At 34.8% G+C, this 19801-nt stretch overlaps 3 protein-coding genes across 7 annotated transcripts; all 3 read right to left on the reverse strand.

Moving 5' to 3' along the window:
• Positions 1-1399: 1399 nt before the first annotated feature.
• On the reverse strand, positions 1400-17934 carry LOC123866020 (TWiK family of potassium channels protein 7-like). Of its 5 annotated transcripts, none has more exons than XM_045907320.1 (9): positions 17812-17934; positions 17649-17721; positions 16005-16261; positions 13383-13556; positions 12225-12348; positions 11752-11910; positions 11049-11249; positions 9585-9805; positions 1400-2893 (listed from the first exon to the last, which is right to left on the reverse strand). In XM_045907320.1, exons 3-9 carry the CDS (start codon positions 16158-16160, stop codon positions 2735-2737), a joined length of 1194 nt encoding a protein of 397 aa, XP_045763276.1. In that variant the 5' UTR covers positions 16161-16261; positions 17649-17721; positions 17812-17934; the 3' UTR covers positions 1400-2734. The 5 variants fall into 5 exon arrangements, with proteins under 5 accessions (XP_045763276.1, XP_045763275.1, XP_045763274.1 ...); XM_045907319.1 differs by having other exon boundaries at positions 17645-17721; XM_045907318.1 differs by having other exon boundaries at positions 17649-17931.
• Positions 14101-15628, reverse strand: LOC123866022 (cAMP-dependent protein kinase catalytic subunit 1-like). Its single transcript, XM_045907324.1, has one exon. It carries the CDS (start codon positions 15276-15278, stop codon positions 14205-14207), a length of 1074 nt encoding a protein of 357 aa, XP_045763280.1. The 5' UTR covers positions 15279-15628; the 3' UTR covers positions 14101-14204.
• A 142-nt stretch (positions 17935-18076) lies between the features above and the next one.
• On the reverse strand, positions 18077-19426 carry LOC123866021 (cAMP-dependent protein kinase catalytic subunit beta-like). The gene is made up of 2 exons (XM_045907322.1): positions 18909-19426; positions 18077-18488 (listed from the first exon to the last, which is right to left on the reverse strand). The coding sequence occupies exons 1-2, from the start codon at positions 19351-19353 to the stop codon at positions 18262-18264; spliced, it is 672 nt and encodes a 223-aa protein (XP_045763278.1). The 5' UTR covers positions 19354-19426; the 3' UTR covers positions 18077-18261.
• Positions 19427-19801: the final 375 nt, after the last annotated feature.

The raw sequence follows: 19801 nt of genomic DNA on the forward strand, positions 1-19801 counted from the left end.
CTTATATGCTACATAAAAGAACAGTGAAACAATGATTCTCTGCTGTTCCTTTGATTTATTTTATTAAGAAAAAAACAAATCATATAAAACTGAATTAACAAGAATAGCTAGCGTAAACTTTATTATTATCTACTCGCACGTAAAAAATAAATATTCTTGTGGGCATAGACCACAGTTATAGCTTATACTGAGTTATATTTTCACTGTTTCAACTATACTATAATGACTGCAGGAAAAGACGCCTGTGTGCCTCTGTGTTCAACCTTCGTGGTCGTAGGATCTGAGAAAACAAAAAAAGAAACAGAAAATAAACCTTATTTGTTTATTGATTCAATGCCGAGAATGATCGGGTCAAATTTAATATAGAAAGGAAGCTTTTGTCGATATATTTCAAAAAACTCTATCAGGAAGCTTTAGATAAATAATAAAAACAAACTGCTCGATGACGCAAATCTTGCAATCGCCAGCTCTTTGTCTATGCTACATTTGTCGGCCACTTACTCGAAGCGAACCGCCCGTGTTTACGCTATAAATTATAGATATTACACAAACATTGGGATATATTTTATTGCACTATAAAATCGAAAGACGATGTACGAATGCGTTAGCCCGCATCTACCTACCGAAATGTGTCGGAATGCGATAGATTGAGTCGTTGAAATTTTACTGGATATTTCGAATAGCTGTTACACTTTATTTCTAAAATCAATCGTATAAAACTATACGCCTAACAATATAAAGAGCTACTTATCGCATTCAAAGCAAATGTACAGATATTTATCGATCACGTCGAAATCCTAATCTACGATTCTTTTCACTACATGAGGGTACCCACCTATAATATATTGGTCTGTAAAAAAAACTGAAAATTTTTAGACTGAAAAACTAACGCACTTGCGTAGTTACTTAAACACTTAAAAGTAAAGCAATGGGTAGGTTCAATCTAAATCATAATACCTAATAAGAGTGATACATCTTTATTTGAAACTGTAGAGATAAATATATCTACATCTGCCTAACTTTAGGGCTCATACTAAGAAAACATTGCTTGCTGTATAATTTAGATGCATGCTTATGCACGAAATGTTTCTTAATCGCTCTACTTCAAGTATTTACCACTGCACTTGTCTATATTCGCAACTCTGAGAATCGTGTTTATATTTCCGACAATTTGTTGAAGCGTACCTAGAGTAGTTGCAACAGAAATATACTAATAAAATATGTAACATATTGGCCAACCGATTTCTTAGAATAAACTATATCTAAACAAATAATTTGGGATAAACATAAACTGACTGACTGACTGCCAGCGGCAAAAAGTACACAGTAATAGTTAGGAACTAATGGCAATATAATATATTAAATATGGAAATAATTGAAGGTAATAAAACATCCAAAGTACAAAACTCAAATTATTTATTAGCATTTCTTGCAATTCTAAGAAACATTCATTCTTTTATAAATAAAATCAATATTTACATAACCACATTCACAATACATGCTTATTACAATAATGAAATATATATATTATATAATATGTCTTTTCAAACATTATACTGAACTTTCGCAAGAATTTTTAGGTAGGTACCTATTTTCAAAATAATAGGACGATTCCTAACAAACGACTAATCTCAGGACAAAGGTTACAGAATTTTTATAATTTCCCTATTTTCTCTAGCCTTTTATTGTGACCTTAAGCGATAAGACCTACCTAATGCCGTTTTGTCACGCGGAATACCGACTCTATAGCGATACGACGCATTGATACGATCTTATAAGAAAGTTAAGATATCAAACACAAAAATTGTTTCGCCATTATGCTTAGCTGTTGAAATTTTTAGGCAGTTACGAAAAGAAATACTGGGTGAAATTAGAACGCTAGCAAGAACGAAGATAGGTGATAGTACCTACTGATGATGCTTATCGATTACTTATTAGCCTCTTATGCTATTTTAGCTTCTTAGCAATGAATAATATCATAAAAATAAAGCTTATTGAGTATTTACTACTTATTTACAATCAACATTCAGACCTAAGTGTTTCTTTTCAAGAACAGCTTCTCATTTTTATGAATTCAAGGAAACAAATATTCACTTATGGAGATGTTTTCGTTATAAATAGAATATGAGTAAGATAATGTAAGAAAATGCGTGGAACCATTTCGACATCAATGCATGTAAAGTGTACCTATATATGTAACCTAGTATGCGAAAGAAATGAAACTTTCAGTTTGTTGTGCACTTATGAGGCACGCAAAATTCCTAGCAGCTTTTTTGCAACGACGTAAAGCTGAGGGCTACAAGGTATATTGATTTTTCATTCATGATAATTTTCTAATACAACAGTGTAGTGTAGATGTAGGCAAAATTAAAACGTAAAATTTCTTTAGCAAACTGTAGCCATTAGCCAAACCCATCTTTCAGTGAAATTTGAAACATCAAAGTATCATAAATCAATCTACAAAAACCGCCCAGTTGACTGGCCTATCCGGTGTGCCGTGACAGGCATATTTGCGTTCACACTTTTGTATATTACAAATACATAGTATATTTTGTATGTACCTATATTCATCATAGTAACACATTATCTTGAAAATGGCGGGCGATGCAAACATTTTGACTAGGCAAATATATAATTTTTATATGAGCTTACAATGAAGATCAAACTGGCAAAGTTGACAAACACCACCGCAGACAGACAGGAAGAATTCACAAAATTTAAAACTAACATAAAATTACACAGAAGACTCGTATATAACAATTTGAACTATAGGCGGCTTTGGTTGCGATGATATAGGGCTAGTAATGTCTCTGATAACCGCTTCAACAGCTGCTTCCCATTCCAGCTGGCGTTTTTCACCAAGACCATCCCGACCTAGTCTAGGCATGGTGACCTGGAAAATAAAACAGTAATTACACATTGGCCTATCTACGATAAAATAATACTCAATTGTCATAATATCGTCATGTCTCTGACCATATAAACTAAGTAGGATTGTTCGTCGACTCTGTTAATCAGAAAAATGTTGAACGATATTTACGGCATATGTAGTAAAATAAAATATTCATAGGCCTAGATTTTAAGCCCTAAAGGGTACAAACTAACTATAATAAGACTAAAACAAGGATATATCTACATATCAATTAAGTAGTTATTATACAAGTCCCAACTGAGGTGGGCAAACGAAATATTCAAACATATTGTCCTTTACTTAATATTATAATATTGTAAATGTCCATGAAATCTCGAAAATTCTACCGCGTCACTTTCTGACGCAGAAGCTCAAGGCCTAAGGGGTCAAAACCGTTTATCTCTATCCCAAGCTATATACTATGAAAGAATCATGACGTTCTTATTTTATTACTTTTATTTATTCGACTCATTCAACATCAATTACTTTAAATTATAATAGTCCGTGGTCAGAAAATATTAAGGTTTTTATTTCACGAGAAAATAACCGATAAAGGAAAATTGTGTTATTGCTTTTCATCTCAGCATAATCGAAATTGTCCCTTGAGATCAACAAACAAAATAAGTGAGTTCAACTCGATAATAGCCTAGCCATTTCCAATACATAATAAAAGACAAGAAAATTAGGAAAAAGAAAATATTTTATGAAACTTTTGAGCTACCTAGTACCTACCTAATTCTCTTAGGCTTATTTCGCATAATTTCTAATATTAATGTTAAGTACGTACCATCAAAAAATCGCGAATTCATCGTACGTACCTAGGTATCTATCATGGTACGTACTCGATATTTTCATTATTATCTGTTTAAAAGCTCTATAGTACATACCTAGGTGCTTTAACAATTTACGGACACAGCACGATTCAAAAAGGTACTCTGTGTGACTGTATTGCCAAATTTCCACTTCTTCCATAAGAATATATAATTTTAATAAACTGGTGTTACTCAATTTTGTATTATTTTACACTCTGATAAAATCTAAGTTAAGTAGGCACTCGTACGATAAATAAAGCACGTTTGCCCTAGCAACAGTTGCCAGAACGATTCGGCTAGTCTGCCAAATTGTCTCTAGCACGTTAAATTAACCCATACAAAACGCAATATAGGATCGAGTTTTCCAAGCTAAGCCTTTAAAGTTATTTGTGCCAAAGTTCAAACTGTGACCTGTATATTGTAAAATTAAGTTTATCATAATGTGTAAAAAATATAAAATTCGCAATTTAAAAAAACTTTTTAAAAACAAGCTTTCTTTTAAAACCAATGTACTAAAACCAATAGTTCAAGATAAATCCAATGAGCCCAAGGACGAGCGAGTTACGATGCGTAATTGAGGAGTTTTTGTGACAACCTCACGGCTCCACCATGAAACCCTGAACGTCATCTCAGTCACAGAATACATTATAATACAGCTCATTCTTGTCAAGACAAATTCAACAAACCCGTGCCCAAACACTACTTATTATTTCATCAATGTCATCGAAGTTAGTACTATGTGGTCTAAATGAGGTTCCACAGCTCAATCGGTTGGGTAGTTTAGTTACAAAATTTCAGTTACATCGTTGACCACATAATTACACGGCAGGTAAATAAAAGCTTGTAATTAAGAGCATTACACTCTTTTTGAAGTTTTACTGTCCACCTATATGAAACAAATACACTAACGAAAACAAAAAAGCTCCTTTTTTACTGCCAAACTTTTTTGTCATAGATCACCTGTTAGAACTTCTAAAACTTGATTTAAGTTGCTTAAGAAGTTAGAAAGCTCTTAGATAAAGATAAAGACGTAGGTGGTACATTTATTCTTGTACCTAATGAGCTTAGTTTAAATCCACCGCAGAGTACTTTTGGTATAATGCGGTGAATTTATATGTAACCCAAAACGATGTGGTTTGCCTACGTATCAAATTATTTATATTTTACTACATCTTTAAATCGGGAGGTTGTAGCAACATCCATCCAGCATTGACACGTAACAGTCGGATAGATCTCATCGAAGGCCAAAGAAATAGGTGGAAATAGGTTTGTTGAAAAAAATTTTTGATACATCGATATTTTGGACGATAAAATATAAATTTCCGATGTATTGATGTAAAATATGAAGAGTTAATTGAAAACATATCAAAAACGATATTGTTCTCCAATAGCAACACCCTGGTCGTCTAACCTAGTATGACCTAAGCCGCTAGTGCGTATTCAGAGCGGTTCAAAAGTACGGCAGTCGGCTCCCGTGGCCATTGTGATTTGTGTCGCTCTCGCTTGTCTTTGACTTTGTTTAAAGACTAATTCGAAATCGATATTAATACATTTATAATGTATCGATACTTTTTGCCGCTTCCGACATCCCTACACAGAGACACTGACGCACTTCTATAACAGCACATTTTACAACCACCACATCGGAAACTTATAAAAATATACCATAAAATTCGTCTTATAGCCAGTGATACTTTTAGCTTTTCTCGTTATCTACGTTCTAGTTGATAGTAGAAATTGATACAATAAATCAATTATTGTGATAGGAAAAGAAAATTGGAGGCTTAGAATAAAAAAAAAAAGGCCAGCGGTTTTATTTCAGCCATTATAGTGCTATTCGATGCGTTTTATGAGGTACTAAAACTAAAAGGGTTGCTATTGCGACATTGAAGCACTCGTCGACCTCATTTCTTACGACGTATGCAAGCAACTCAATATAATTAGTGCCAAATTAGGCTACAAGCTATCTTGAATCCTGATACTATTGTTGTGATATAGAAATATCTACTGCGCTATTATCTTAACAGGGCTCTCTCCGTCACTTACTCCATACAATCGTAGTTCCAATTTCATTTGAATATTAAGCTACCAAAGTCCATGAAATTTTGCAGACATATTCTAGAAGCTAATATCTGTGTCTGTGGTGTTTTAGATTTTTCTAAAAATATGTAGTTTTAAAATTACAGGGGCTCAAAGATTTGTATAAAATTTTTTAAGACCGCGTAACTTTGAAACCGAATATTTTAACAGAAATCTGGAAAACCACAGACATAGATATTAGTTTCTAGAATATGTCTGCAAAATTTCATGGACTTTGGTTGCTTAGTATTCAAATGAAATTGGAACTACGATTGTATGAAACGAGTGACGGAGAGAGCCCTCTTAAGCTGCTTGTTATATTTGGCTTTACTGTAACAATAACAATATCATATCAGTCTATGCCCGAAGATAATCGTCTCGGATTTTCGCAGCGGCAATCTCAGCTAGGAAATACAATTGCTATCCTAACTATCGACCACTCTCCTAATGATGATTGAGGAAACTAATTATTGCATTAGCACAATTCTTATAGCCCTGGGTTTTCATATGCCTACTATATACTAATCACCATAATATATCGGAATTATAAAATAAAAATAGTAGCCTTAATAAGTTTGTAGAACTTTTTGGTCCAAAAAATCAAAACTTATTAATTTATTATGTAATTATTAAATAAAGGAAGAGTTTCATTTTTAAATTACTAATAATGTATAATTCTACTTAAACATATCTAAATATATGAAAAGAAATTACTCCTAAGTATTCCTACTAATGAAATTATTCACTCATTGACTGACACATCAACACCGAGCCCAAACCGCCCTTGAAAGCTAAAGTTTTGCACAGATATCCTTAGATAATCTAGACAAGGAATGGCCGAATTTTTCGAAAGCACCGATTAGGGAATAAAGATGATTTATATTTTCACCAAGGAAGCCGCGGGCTGCCGTCGTTAGTATGTACTACATATTTGCAGACATTGTTTTCAGCCTCACTTCCACCAATCTCTCGCCATATTGATCTGATATATTGATATCCTCCTCAGTCAGCCATCAAAGAGGCGGGTCGTGTGTTTGCGAAGACGGAAATAGACATGGACAGAACCAACGCGTGACGGCAACGACGGACGCGACGCGCGATGGTAAGTAACGGGCCCAAAGCGGCTATTAAAAGTTGTGATCCAAGAAATAATTGTATAGGCGTTGAACTGTATCTACATGGAGAACTGGCGAACAGAGCCTAGTCCTCTAGTCTAGTTTTAATATTTTCAATCAAACCGAGATCGAAATGGGAATAAAATCTTAATTTTAGAATAATCTCAACAAAAAACATCAACAAAATCGAATAAACATCCGATACAAAAGATCTTTAAAATGCAATTCTAGTGTCCGCCCGCTCCGTGGTCTAAAATCGGTTCGGTTCGCCAGCTCTCACTTAATACAGCGAAGTGCTAATGCGCTTTGCCCGGTGCTTGATATCTTCTGAAGTTTGGTTTATCATCGCTGTCGTCACGCTTCGTGTATGTCTAGACCTTTACGACAAGGAATATCTGTCGGCACGAGCGACGGACTAATCAATCAAGTATTCGAGGCACACTTTGATCTGGACGTGGTTCGACGCCACTTCAAAAGCAGCTTATTGAATACTCAATAACTGTTGAAACGTGTCAGTATACTATACAGTCAATCTAAACTGATCCTAACAGATTGCAAATTGAATGTGTTTATATTCCACGTATAGTTTTGTTCCACTTTCGTGCGCACTTTAAAATCAAAAAAAATCTAATTCAAAATATTTTTATTCAATTAAACTTTTACAAGTAGTTTTGAAATACCACTGGTTCGGAATGCCTTTCCTACCGAGAGCTCGCTGGTTAAGTCGAGCTATCCCAAAATTATATTCCCTAGTAGCCATCAATGATGTACCTACTTTACTTAGTATTCAGTCCTATATGTATTCTATCCTGAAGGTTATAGATATTGTAAAATATGTTAATTACCCACTCATAGTCTAAAAATAGAATATGCTTGCTTTAAAATATATACAACAAACTAACAGGGGCAGCTAAATAAGTAAATAAATATTTACTTAACCATAATATAGAACTCTTAAGGGTTATTAAGTCAGCATACCATGAATAACATTTTATTGGTGGTTTTTTTGGTATTATTGTTAAATTCTCCTCCATAAATTATTTTGTTTCCCCCGTTTAGCCAATTGTTTTGACTTTTGATAGGTTTGTGTTAACTCTTCGTCTTTTATTATTGTTATATTAGGTACTATAGGAAATGTGAATATATAGGAGCGAAAGCCAGTAAATAAATGAGCCTTTAACCTACTAATGTGACTTCTGGCAAATTAAGAAATGAAAAATAGCTTATTGGCGAAGCCCTGTATAGAAGCTCTGTATAAGAATTCAACTTTAATACTTAGCAATGATGGTAAGAAGGAATATTTAACCAGGCACCACATCCGCGAGCGAGAGAAATGCGGAAAACATGGTCTCGTCGCAATTCTGCTACGTCGGAAAAATGGAGAGCTTACTTTCCATTTTTTCCGCGCAACGCAACCTGCACTCAAGTATCGGCTCTATCAAATAATAATAATAATTAATGCATTTCAATAGAGACGAGTATCAGCAAAGTGCGTAGGTAATTGCTGCTCGATTAAATGGTAAATGCTGGTCGATTCCGGAAAAACTGCATCAATCTTTATTACAATATCATTTGTTGTTATGAATATGAAATCAAATTAAATGAATTTATGGTATTCTTGTTGCAACAATGCATTATAGCACATCGAAGATCATATGCCTTTATCACTATAGGTGCTCACGCTTGCTCACGCAAGTGTCAGCCACCACCAGCTAGAATTTTTGGTTTGATTTTGAATTTTTATGTGACTATATACCTACATTAAAAATATATCAAGCTTGATTTTGATAAGTATGGACGTTTACAGGTTTTGATATGCAGCAATCATGGCAATACGTTGGTAGACCGTACATCCGTACATTCTATCGCTCGTAGAGGCGTAGGCGTAGCGGTACTTAATGATTTGATTGATACTATATTAATATTAATTATTATGGCCAAATGTAATTTATTACGGGCGCCTGAGACATAATACCTACATATAAGTCTCATTTGTAGCAGTGCATAGGCAATAAAAAATGCCCATAAGCGGTCTGCGGTTTACCACTTACCAACTCGTGACCCTCTTTTCCTTCCGTCTTTTTCTTATTTATAAAAAATAACATTACATTAAAAACTGTATACGTTTCATTAAAATATTTAACTTTCCCATCTTAATATCATGACATTAGACAATATCGGTCTTACTGTTACTATTAAAAACCACCTATTATTGTGTTATGATCAAAAAAGGAAAGGTATTTTTGGTAAGTAATTATCTGAGTTCAAAGTTCATACTAGCCAATAGGCAGCTTAGTAAGCTTTACTTTCCGGTGCTGAGTTTAGGCTGGAATTCTGGAGTCTGGACTCAGCTATTACCTAACGATAATATGTAGGTACGTGTAAACCTTAACATTGAAGATAACTTCATTGTTCAAAGTGTTTTTGAACGTTTTTCCTCCAAAAAACTCCGTAAATCATTTACATTGAAACAAATTATTAATTTGGATCACATAACTCAAATCGCGAGCAAAGGATCCGGACCGAATATGGGTAAAAATTAAAAACTATAGTGCAACCCGGATTTTTTACTAGCGAGTTTATTTAATAGTAAGTAGTTATTTTGAATTAATAAAACTACCACGGGTCAAGGTTTAAGCCGCAATTATGAAAACAGACTTTACTTACGACAGTTAAGACCTTCCTGAGGTCGTTATGCAGCGCAGACACGTCGACTCCACGCCCGGCGTCGCCTAGCCTCCTTAATGTGTCTGCCAGTGGACCGGAGAGCGCTCGCAGCTGCTGCCAAGATCTGGCGTACTGTCTACGAACTAGCTCGATAATGGTCGAAGTTAGTGCTAGCCCGATTAAAATGTATAAAGTGCAGAGTAGCATGTATTTTGGTCTTTCTGGAAAAGGAAATAACTTTTATGATAAAGTTTAAGGACGACCACACTTTGGATGCGTTTTCGTACGGGTCACAGCTGAAAATCAGCGTCCTGCATTTAATGCGTTTTAATGCATATGATGCAGGACATAATGATGAGCTGTACACCCATTTGGGGTGGTGTCACAGATGAAAATGTACATTTGTATGCTTTGTTTTTATCTGTGACACCAACAACAAATAAATGCATTTTCTTTCTTTCTTTTCTTACGAATTTGATTCGTGCAAACACGTACGCACACTGCACACGCACACATAATTCCAATTTTCCAAGTAGATATTATGGGAGCTTTATTACCACTTTTTTTTAAAGTTTTTTATTCAATAATTCGATACACAGTCAAAATCAAATGAAGTTATACTAACATCCCTTGAAACACTTGACTCGAATTGTAATAGTGATTTTAACTGTTCATGTTCATAGTTTTCTATATTTTCGGATAGTCGGATTTTATTCTAGACATAGACTTCTTTTCCATATACCAGTGCAAAACACAGCCCCATCCAGTGTATTTATAACAATCATTTTTCCGTTCAATGTACTATATACTCTAATTTTTTTCAGGCTAGTTCACGTGTTTGAGAGTGGAATGACGCACCAAAGATTTCCTATCTTGGAAGAATACTGATTACTCAACAAGCACCAAAGAGGGTTTCACAATAGCAACATACAGTACACTGCAGCAACCGGTACACTGCTCATTTGATGGAGGATAACGTATTCAGTGTGCGTACTCAATTCCTACGACCTATTGATACGATACAAATTCGCGTCCAAAGTGCGGTTAACCTTAAATAACTCGCGTTGGCAGTGTAGTGTGAGGCAACTACACGCCAGGATGCACACTGAAAGGAAGATTTGTCTTAAAAGAAACAGTAGGTTAGAAGTGCAATGCGGTATGGCGACGGCGCACGACCGTATGAGCGTGGCTCGCAGAATTATATGAACGCCTGTTGCCTTCATAGTTCATAGGTATCTTCTTAAATGTATTCCAACTTTTAGGAGCCCTTTATGTATTTTTCAGACAATCTTTTACAGCAATGTGTCTCGACTCTTGAGTCGCGGTTACGTAACTTAAAAGTCTAACCCGCAATTACTTACTTTTGAAGTCTACATAATTCTAGACCTAAAATTGAACACGGAAACAAGACTTCTAAAAACTATGATTAAAGTACACTTGTACTGTAAATAAAAACCATCTTACTTGGAACAAGATCCCCAAATCCGATGGTAGTCATAGTGATAAAACAGAAATAGAATCCGTCATAAAACGTCCAATCGTCCTCCCACATCTTGAAGAGGCCTGCCCCGGCCGACAAGTAGACGAACAAGAAGCCGACAGCCCAAAACGCGTACAAAGATCTCTGACCCGCTGGATTTTTTTCCGATAGTCGGTTACACCATTCTAGATATAAGAAACAATTACTGAAAATAAATAAATATAGAGATTTCTCTATTGATGATCTCAGGAAAATGGGCTTGATTAGGTAACTCTATACACCAAAGTTTAGATTTACCTAGTTACAAACAACCAGTAAAAGCTATAAGAGTTAAGATATAGAATCAATTTTAATCAAAGCACCAAGACCAGCAAAAACAGAAAAAGGGTAACTCTATTGTGACATCAGTTAACAACTAACAAAGTACTAGGATATTTTACTTTATCGGAGTGGACAGGATATGAGTTAGACCAATCAGATTTTTAAAAGATGACGCCTCCTCAAGATTTCTTAAACCTTCGATCTCTATGTGCTAAGTTTCTACATATGTAATTATAAAATACTTATATATAAGGATCATTAAAATAAATAATAAATACATAGGGATCATCAATGTCATAGCACATATCGCAACTAGTCATAACAGTACAATAATATGAACTTATATCGTTTCTCCACCAAACTTACTCGGCATCGTTGGCAAGTGCTTAGCCACAATAGACACAACTGTTGCAAACGCTCGCCCAAGATCTGCTATCACTGTCAGCGTTAATGGGATCCCAATAAGGGCGTATGCGATACAAAATAATCTCCCCCAGAATGTTTCCGGTACTATATTGCCATATCCTGAAAAAAATATGGATATTAGTAAAAGAAAAACAGCGAAACATAGAGCGGATTACCTAAGGTACAGTCTACTCGTACATACTTTGAGTTGAAGATTTGTTAAATCTGATTTGAGATGTGTTTGGAAGTTTTGCGGACAAATAACTAAATTACTTAGGTATCTTTACAAATGAACTATCTTTATTTACGTCTAAACGATATCAATGACGGATTGAGTTATAGTTAGTTGGTACTCGAAGACACAAACTATATACCTAGGTAGTTATTTTTATTTGATGTAGATACATAGTGTATGCTTACATGGTCGTACACACCTATTGTGGTGAGCACGGTCGAAGAGAAGAATACAGCTTGCAATATACTCCATTTCTCTTCCAGTGGGGGGAAGTTCTTCTCTATGTCGAAAGCTATTCCGCCTCCAGATGCGTCTTCTAGCACCTAAAAATACAAAAAAACACTGTATAACAATATTGCCATGACGGGTTTAAAAATTGCCGTGTTTCAATTGGGAAAAGTGTACCTAACAACTGAAGACAATCTCGTGAGAGATAACAGGTGTAGGTAACTGCCCGCATTGGGAAAATGAAGACGCTGATGGCGCCAGTTGAAGTCGCCATAACTATTTTCAAAACAAGCAGACAAACTCGATGCTGCTGTAGTGAAAAAATTTCAGCATTCGAAAATTCATATTCTGTAGGTTTTACTGATGTGCACAATGTGTCTATATTATTATGAAACATTTTAATAGGTTTTTAGTTAAAAGATTAGATTTTAGTTTAGTTTAGTTTTTTATGAGACAATATAATGTTATTGGGTGTTTCATATAACTATCACTCACCCACGAATACTTAGTAAGCAATACTAGGTAGAAAACCGGAAATATTAACCTGCATCGCTTACGGAATTATAAAATACATTAGGTTATGTACTTATGATTTCTTAGACTAGGTACTTAGTTAGTTATGTTACAATTTATATTATTACTCATAAATATCCGCTTACGTATATTTTATATTTAAAATGGTTACTGACGGGTACTATAAATAGCACATGATGTAATGTGATGTAACTATGTGCTTACTTTCTTATTGAATTAAACCAACTAACATAAAACTTTCAAGTCAAACAATCTTGTTTTACTCATAATATTATTATCCCTGTAATAGGTAAGTACCTACTGGTTTTGTCAGGGTTGGAAAGTTGAACTCGGAATTCAATAACAATGTCTATAACAATCTAATCAATCTAATCCTGCAGCGTCAAGATTGAAGAGTTGAAACAAATTATAGTTCACATAATGTTTTGCTATCATTGACCGAAAGTTAAGTAGAAGCTATCTTACGTAAGATTTAAAACAGATAGGTATATTTAATAATAAAAACGACGGGAAACCAACATTGATATAGAAAGAACAAGAAAATGCAAGAACAAGAAAGAAGCTAAATAAAATAAAAAAGTGAGAATTGACTTACTTTCTCATAAACAGCTAGCTGATCACTAAGAACTTTTTCCAAGCTTACATCTTCAGTGCCATTTATATTATAATCAGCTACTACTCGTATGAGATTCCACCTTTCCGTAAGAAGCCGATCTCTAAGGTATTCCTGTTTTGCCAGTTCTGCTGGATATTCAAGAGCTCGAAATACCTAAACATAAAATTATAGAAAATACTGATGAAATTACACTTTGAACACATTTGATTGACATAATTGTACCATTTGTAGGTAAGTAGTAGGTATATTTAGGTAGCTATAAATAGAAAGGTTTTTATTTAAAGACACTTTTACAAGTATTTTTGAATCATCAATTGAATCTACTACCTACTAGTTTCAATATGTCCTTCTTATCGAGAAGAACCAGCAAGAAACTCGGCGTTCACTCATTTAAAATGTTTAATTTACAACATTAATATGCTGAATAGTAATTGCAGGAGGATTGCTGGGGCAAGCTGAGAGTCAAATCCACACTTTTATAGTAAACAATTTTTGCATGCAGTACAATGCGCAAGCACCATAATATTATATCTGCTCGCCAGATATTTTAAACTTTTTATTGCTTGATGACAATGGCGGATTTAACAGCAGGCTGTGTAGACTTTAGCTCTGTGCTTTAGCCTATAGAGACAGATTTTAGGGGTGGCTTTAGGGACAGTATCTTTTTTTTTAAATTACATAGCTGTACGTCTGTTGCGCATAGTATTTAATTAATGAACAAGTCATTGAATGTACAAATATAAATAAAACAAATATGTGTGAATTAAATTTATTCATAATAAAATTCAGCTAAAAATATACTTAAAAGTGCTCGAATTCTTTCTCAAATGCACATTTCGACGCTTTCTTTAGTTTCGCTTCACCCATCTCTGGAAAGTTTACTGCGTCACCAGGATTTTTACAAATCGGTACAAATGGTGGAAATACTTTTTGATGCAATATATTCTGCCAGTTTATTTCACTAAACCAAGCGTGGCTTTTAATATCAAATACACCTGCCTTGAGGGAGCCGTAGCGCTTAGTCGGGTCTACGTCTAACAGATGTCTTATCAAAGACTTACAAGCCGGAGTCATACAATCCGGACTTTTGTACTTGCCCACTAAAATCTTTTCGTAGAGCTTCATGGTTTCAGAATGATAAAACGGCGGGTGACCAGCGATGATTTCGTAAATAAGAACACCGAACGACCACCAATCTACAGAGTAAGTATATCCTTTAGACAAAATAATCTCTGGAGCTATATATTCCGGAGTGCCACATATCGTCCAAGTTCGATTTTTTATTATTTTCCCGAAACCGAAATCACCGAGTTTAATGTATCCAGACTCGTTAAGCAATATATTTTCTGGTTTTAAATCTCTGTGCACTATGGAACAATGATGTAAGTACTCTAAAGCTAAAACAACCTGAGCCGTATAAAATTGGGCTAATGGCTCTGAAAGATGACCCATTCTTCTAACTAACGTAAATAGTTCACCACCGGCTTCAAAGGGCAGAACAAGATAAATGTAGAGATTGTCCTTGCAACAAACGTTTAAAGATAAAAGAAATGGAAACGTTACACTCTGTAGAATTTTTTTTTCTGCATATAACTGTTTAACGTTTTTGTGCTTCACAACTTTAGCTTTTTCTAGCGCCTTCATCGCAAAATATTCAAACGTGTTTTTATCACGAATCAAGAACACAGTTCCAAAAGCTCCAACCCCTAAAACTCTCACGAGATCAAAGTCTTCGACAGACTTGTCGTACTTGCTAACTTCATTGTATCGGTTTGTAAATTCATATTTGAGCGAGTCTAAATATCGATTATGACTGAGTTGCAGCTCGTAGGAGTAAGTTTCTGCTTTTTCTTCTCTTTTATCGAATATCACCATTTTATGTAAAAATCATAGAAAGAAATATTTGAGGAAAGAGCCTTCATGGCTTTACCTCAAGCACTGTAAAACTTTATTCAATGTCATGTGCTTATGCATAATTTATTTAAATTTCCACAATATTTAAATATAATAACAACAAAGCAACGATATATGATGATGATTGACTTGACGATTAATGGGAATGGCATAAATGACAGCCATTGATGACAGCAGCCTAAAAGTTGGTTGACCCAAAGAGAAGTTGACTGAAAAGGTATTTATAAGAAGAATCAATACATGTCTCTTACTTCTTTATCAAAGATCATCACCATCACTAACCCATCGCCGGCCCACTACTGAAAACAGCTATCCTTTCAAAATGAGAAGGGTACGTAGTCACAGTCTACCACGCTGGCAAAGTGCGGATTGGCAGACTCACATACCTTTGAAAACTTTATGGAGAACTCTCAAGTATGCAAGTTTCCTCGCGATGTTTTCCCTCACCGTTAAAGCAAGTGATATTTACTATCCGGGACCTAAACGTTATAGTCAGACGCCATCTCCACGGACGAGAGAATCTCAGCAATAGTTCGATACAACACTTATAGGCCAATATCTACATGGCGATGCTATCGCTGATGATAGTATGTAGTAGGTCGGACTCGTTGCGATTCTCTCGCCCGTAGTGATGGTGCCAAACACGGCAAGTTAAATACAAGCTAGCAAAAATTGTACTTTACTTACCAATCCTCCTCCAGCAGTGTACAACATCAATGCCACAAAAAGGCCGACATGCGACAGGGCGGCACGGGGAACAAATTGCTCCCATTTTGACACTGGGGGTGGTGATCCCATAAGCGTTTCAGTCTCCCAATTAACACCCTTTACTCCCTTACACATCTCGAAGTTTAATTATTTAAATTACCTATTTAACTATAAAATCATGTGTGCGAACTGTGTATTCTATACATATTTATTTATCGAAATACTTCCCATTTTATCTGAAACAAAATATGTTCTATCATAAAAAGAAGCGTCAATTTCGTCAGCGTATTTTTCAGACAATATGATAGCTATACGAGATTTCACTTAGAGGCAAGAGCACGAACTTGCTGCAAGAAAAATGCATCTAAAAGCTTCCAACCATTAAAAAGCGCAGCACTATCATGTTTCGTACGGAACATGCACTTATGACTTATGAGAATGAGAATAACATGAAGATAGGCGCTGTTTCCGTTATAGGTGTAGTTTCTAGAGATTTATGCCTAAAATAATAACAAAGATTTGTAAGATTTTTGCATAGGTTCCTGTAATACTTTTAACCAAAAATGATTTTCACAAGACCTTACTCAAATCGTGCTAACTAGACTAGAACATAACTTCTATCTACCTAATAAAAAATCTCGAAAACGGAAACAGGAAAAACAAGTTATATATACATAGATAGAGCTCCTTTCCCCGACACAAGACCATGGCCGAACCAGAGATTGAGATTTTCATGAGTGACGTAACTATACTATAACCTAACGTAATAATTATACTCCCCATTTTAACGATTTCAGGTATACAAGTTCCATAGTTTCATAGTGTTCTAATTAGACAGGTAGCACCATAATTTATCATGGTATACGTCTAGAGGCATTAAATCCGGTTCCAAAGGAAAAGCAAAATATGTGACTTAAAAACCTACCTATATCTACGTACATAGTATAATTATGAAATCGGTGAGTGCTTAACAAAGCCAAAAATCAAAATTTTACAATCAATGTTATTTGTTTAAGTTACGTCTCCACTTTATTGACGTAGCAAATTATTAGGTCATTGGAGTAATTTGATGGCGCCTCCCATCCGCCAAACGACCTTTCCTACTCGTTCTTAAAACAAGCCTTTACATAACAAGTAACTAAGTGGTACCCAGTAAAATAATATTATAAGATTGCCAACAAATTCCGCATGGCGAACTCTTTTATTATTCACATTTTTTTACCTTAGGTATGCCTTCTAATAAATACTCAGTAAAACGAATTATCCCGTCTGTGTAAATATTATCTAATCAAAAACTATCGCGAATTTATTATTTTCCATATACCTACAATTTAATCATAAAAATTATTTGTAGCAATGTTATACAAACCAATTAATGCCAAGTAATAACATAATAACAGAAAATCGCTGTTTTATAATATTTTAAAATAATTCCTGCAATGCGTTATGTTACATAAGTTCGAAGACCTACTTACTACTTTCTTGAAGTAATGGAAACTTAAATACTCTGAACGTAGGAAAAAATTTAATAATAAGAATAATACTAAGGTCGAGAGGACAAGAGATCCAAATTATGTAACGTTTTAATATTACATGACGATTAGAATATTTTCTTATACTTACTTATGTTAGTACGTAACTTTCTTCGATAACTTAGATGCGAGGCTCTTGATAAAACTTCGGGATTACTGTGCACCTATGCAAATAATAAATATTGAATAACACTATTGTGTTGCAATGACATATTTTGACGAGCGGCAACAAAAGGTAAAGTACTCGTAAGTACCTATTTTTAATTCACAATATTCTGTTGTCGGGTTTCGATGTAACTTTCGAAGAATGACAAATATAACCGGGTTCAGGAACGTCCATTCCCGGCCACAGTCCACAACAAACTGAATTTACTGAAATTACTCCGCCAGACGGTGTGATAAGCTTTCAAACCTACAGCCAGCTTTACTGAAACTTTGGCACTTGTTTTTATGATTACATTGAATAAAAAAATTAGGTTTAAGAAAAATGTAAAATTATTATTATAATTAACTCTTTACTTACACCTCAGAATACATAATTGTACAGGTGCTTACACTCAATTATTAAAAAGCAAAAAATATGAAAATATATCATGCAAGTTTCATAACACACTTACTTGAAACTTAAATTAATCGCAAAATCCTAACACCGATACAATTAAAAAATAAGTTAAAATAAAAATAAATAATTATTGAAAATCACGTTAAAAGTCAGCGAACTCTTCTTCGTACAAACATACTAGACTTTCTTTAATTTTCTCATCATCAAAACTTTCGAAATTCGACGTATCTCCAGATGATCGTATTTTCGGTTGGAAAGGTGCCGGAATCCGACAGTTCAATAAACTGTCCCAATCAATATTTCTAAACCACTTGTGATTTTTAAAATCCAAGACGCCATTTTTCAGATTCCCAAATCGTTTTGTGGTGTCTGTTTGAAGAACACGTGATATTAAATCCCTTAATTCACTTGAAAAGTGATTAGGGTTCCGGTATTTTCCAGACACGATTTTCTCATAGATTCTCATTGGGTCAGATGCATAAAATGGTGGAAAACCGGCACTCATTTCATACAATAGAATGCCGAATGACCACCAGTCTACAGATAAACCGTAGCCCTTACTTAAAATAATCTCTGGTGCCAAATACTCAGGTGTACCACAGAGAGTCCACGTTCTGCCCCGGATAAGCTTACAAAAACCAAAATCTGTCAGTTTTATGTAACCATTTCGGTCTATAAGAATATTCTCCGGTTTCAAGTCACGATAAACTAATTCACATTCATGTAAATACTCAAGCGCAAGAACTACCTGAGCACCGTAAAACTTTGAGGACATTTCATCAAATTTACCTAATTTTCGTAAGTGAGAAAACATTTCGCCACCGGGTATGAATGGTAAAATATAGTAAAGATAAACGTTATCCTTGAAAAAGTATTTCATGTACACACAAAAGGGAAAATTAAGAGCTGAAAGGATTTTCTTCTCATAGTAACTGTGTTCGATTTGCTTTAATTTTACTATCTTCTCCTTTTCCAATACTTTCATTGCATAGTATCTGCCTGTAGCGATATGCTTTGCCAAGTAAACCACACCAAAAGCACCAGTGCCTAATACTTTTTGTTTTACAAAGTCGACTAACTTTGCATTATCTGGTGATTTTGCATTCCAAGTTTCTATAAAATCCTCATGGAGTTTTCGAAGATATTGGCTGTATTGTTCTTGTTTCGCATTCGAATAGCCCCCAATCCGAGGCGAGTTCATTTTAATAACATAACAGCTGGCATCATCTGCCATAACTTCAAAATCTTCTGCTAAATCCAGCGATGCTAAATATGTGCTAAATCTATTTGAAAATTTCGCTTTTGTTCATTTGATTTTTATGAAATGTGAAATGTCAATAAGTAAATTGACATTGGAATTTGACGAGTTAAAAAAAATTATGTTATGGTCTGGTTAATGGGTTATGTTCACTGTTCCGAGGGTTATGCAGGTACTTAAATAAGTTTGTCCCATACTCGTTCCATATAGTCTTCCATGGCAAATGACGGTAAATGTTACTTCTGAGATGGTAAACGTGTTCAAATAGAATACCACGAATACAACCAAAAAAAAAACTGAGCTTGAGCTGTGATGTATGTATATTTTATTTTTATATGAGTTTGTATGGAGCAAAGCGCACTTGAGCGTCGCGCGTCGCGGCACAGCATATTTATTTGAGTTTGTTTAGAGCAAGGAGAGCAAG

The sequence above is a fragment of the Maniola jurtina genome, chromosome 6 (assembly GCF_905333055.1).
Source record: "Maniola jurtina chromosome 6, ilManJurt1.1, whole genome shotgun sequence".
Taxonomy (NCBI): Eukaryota; Metazoa; Arthropoda; class Insecta; order Lepidoptera; family Nymphalidae; genus Maniola; species Maniola jurtina.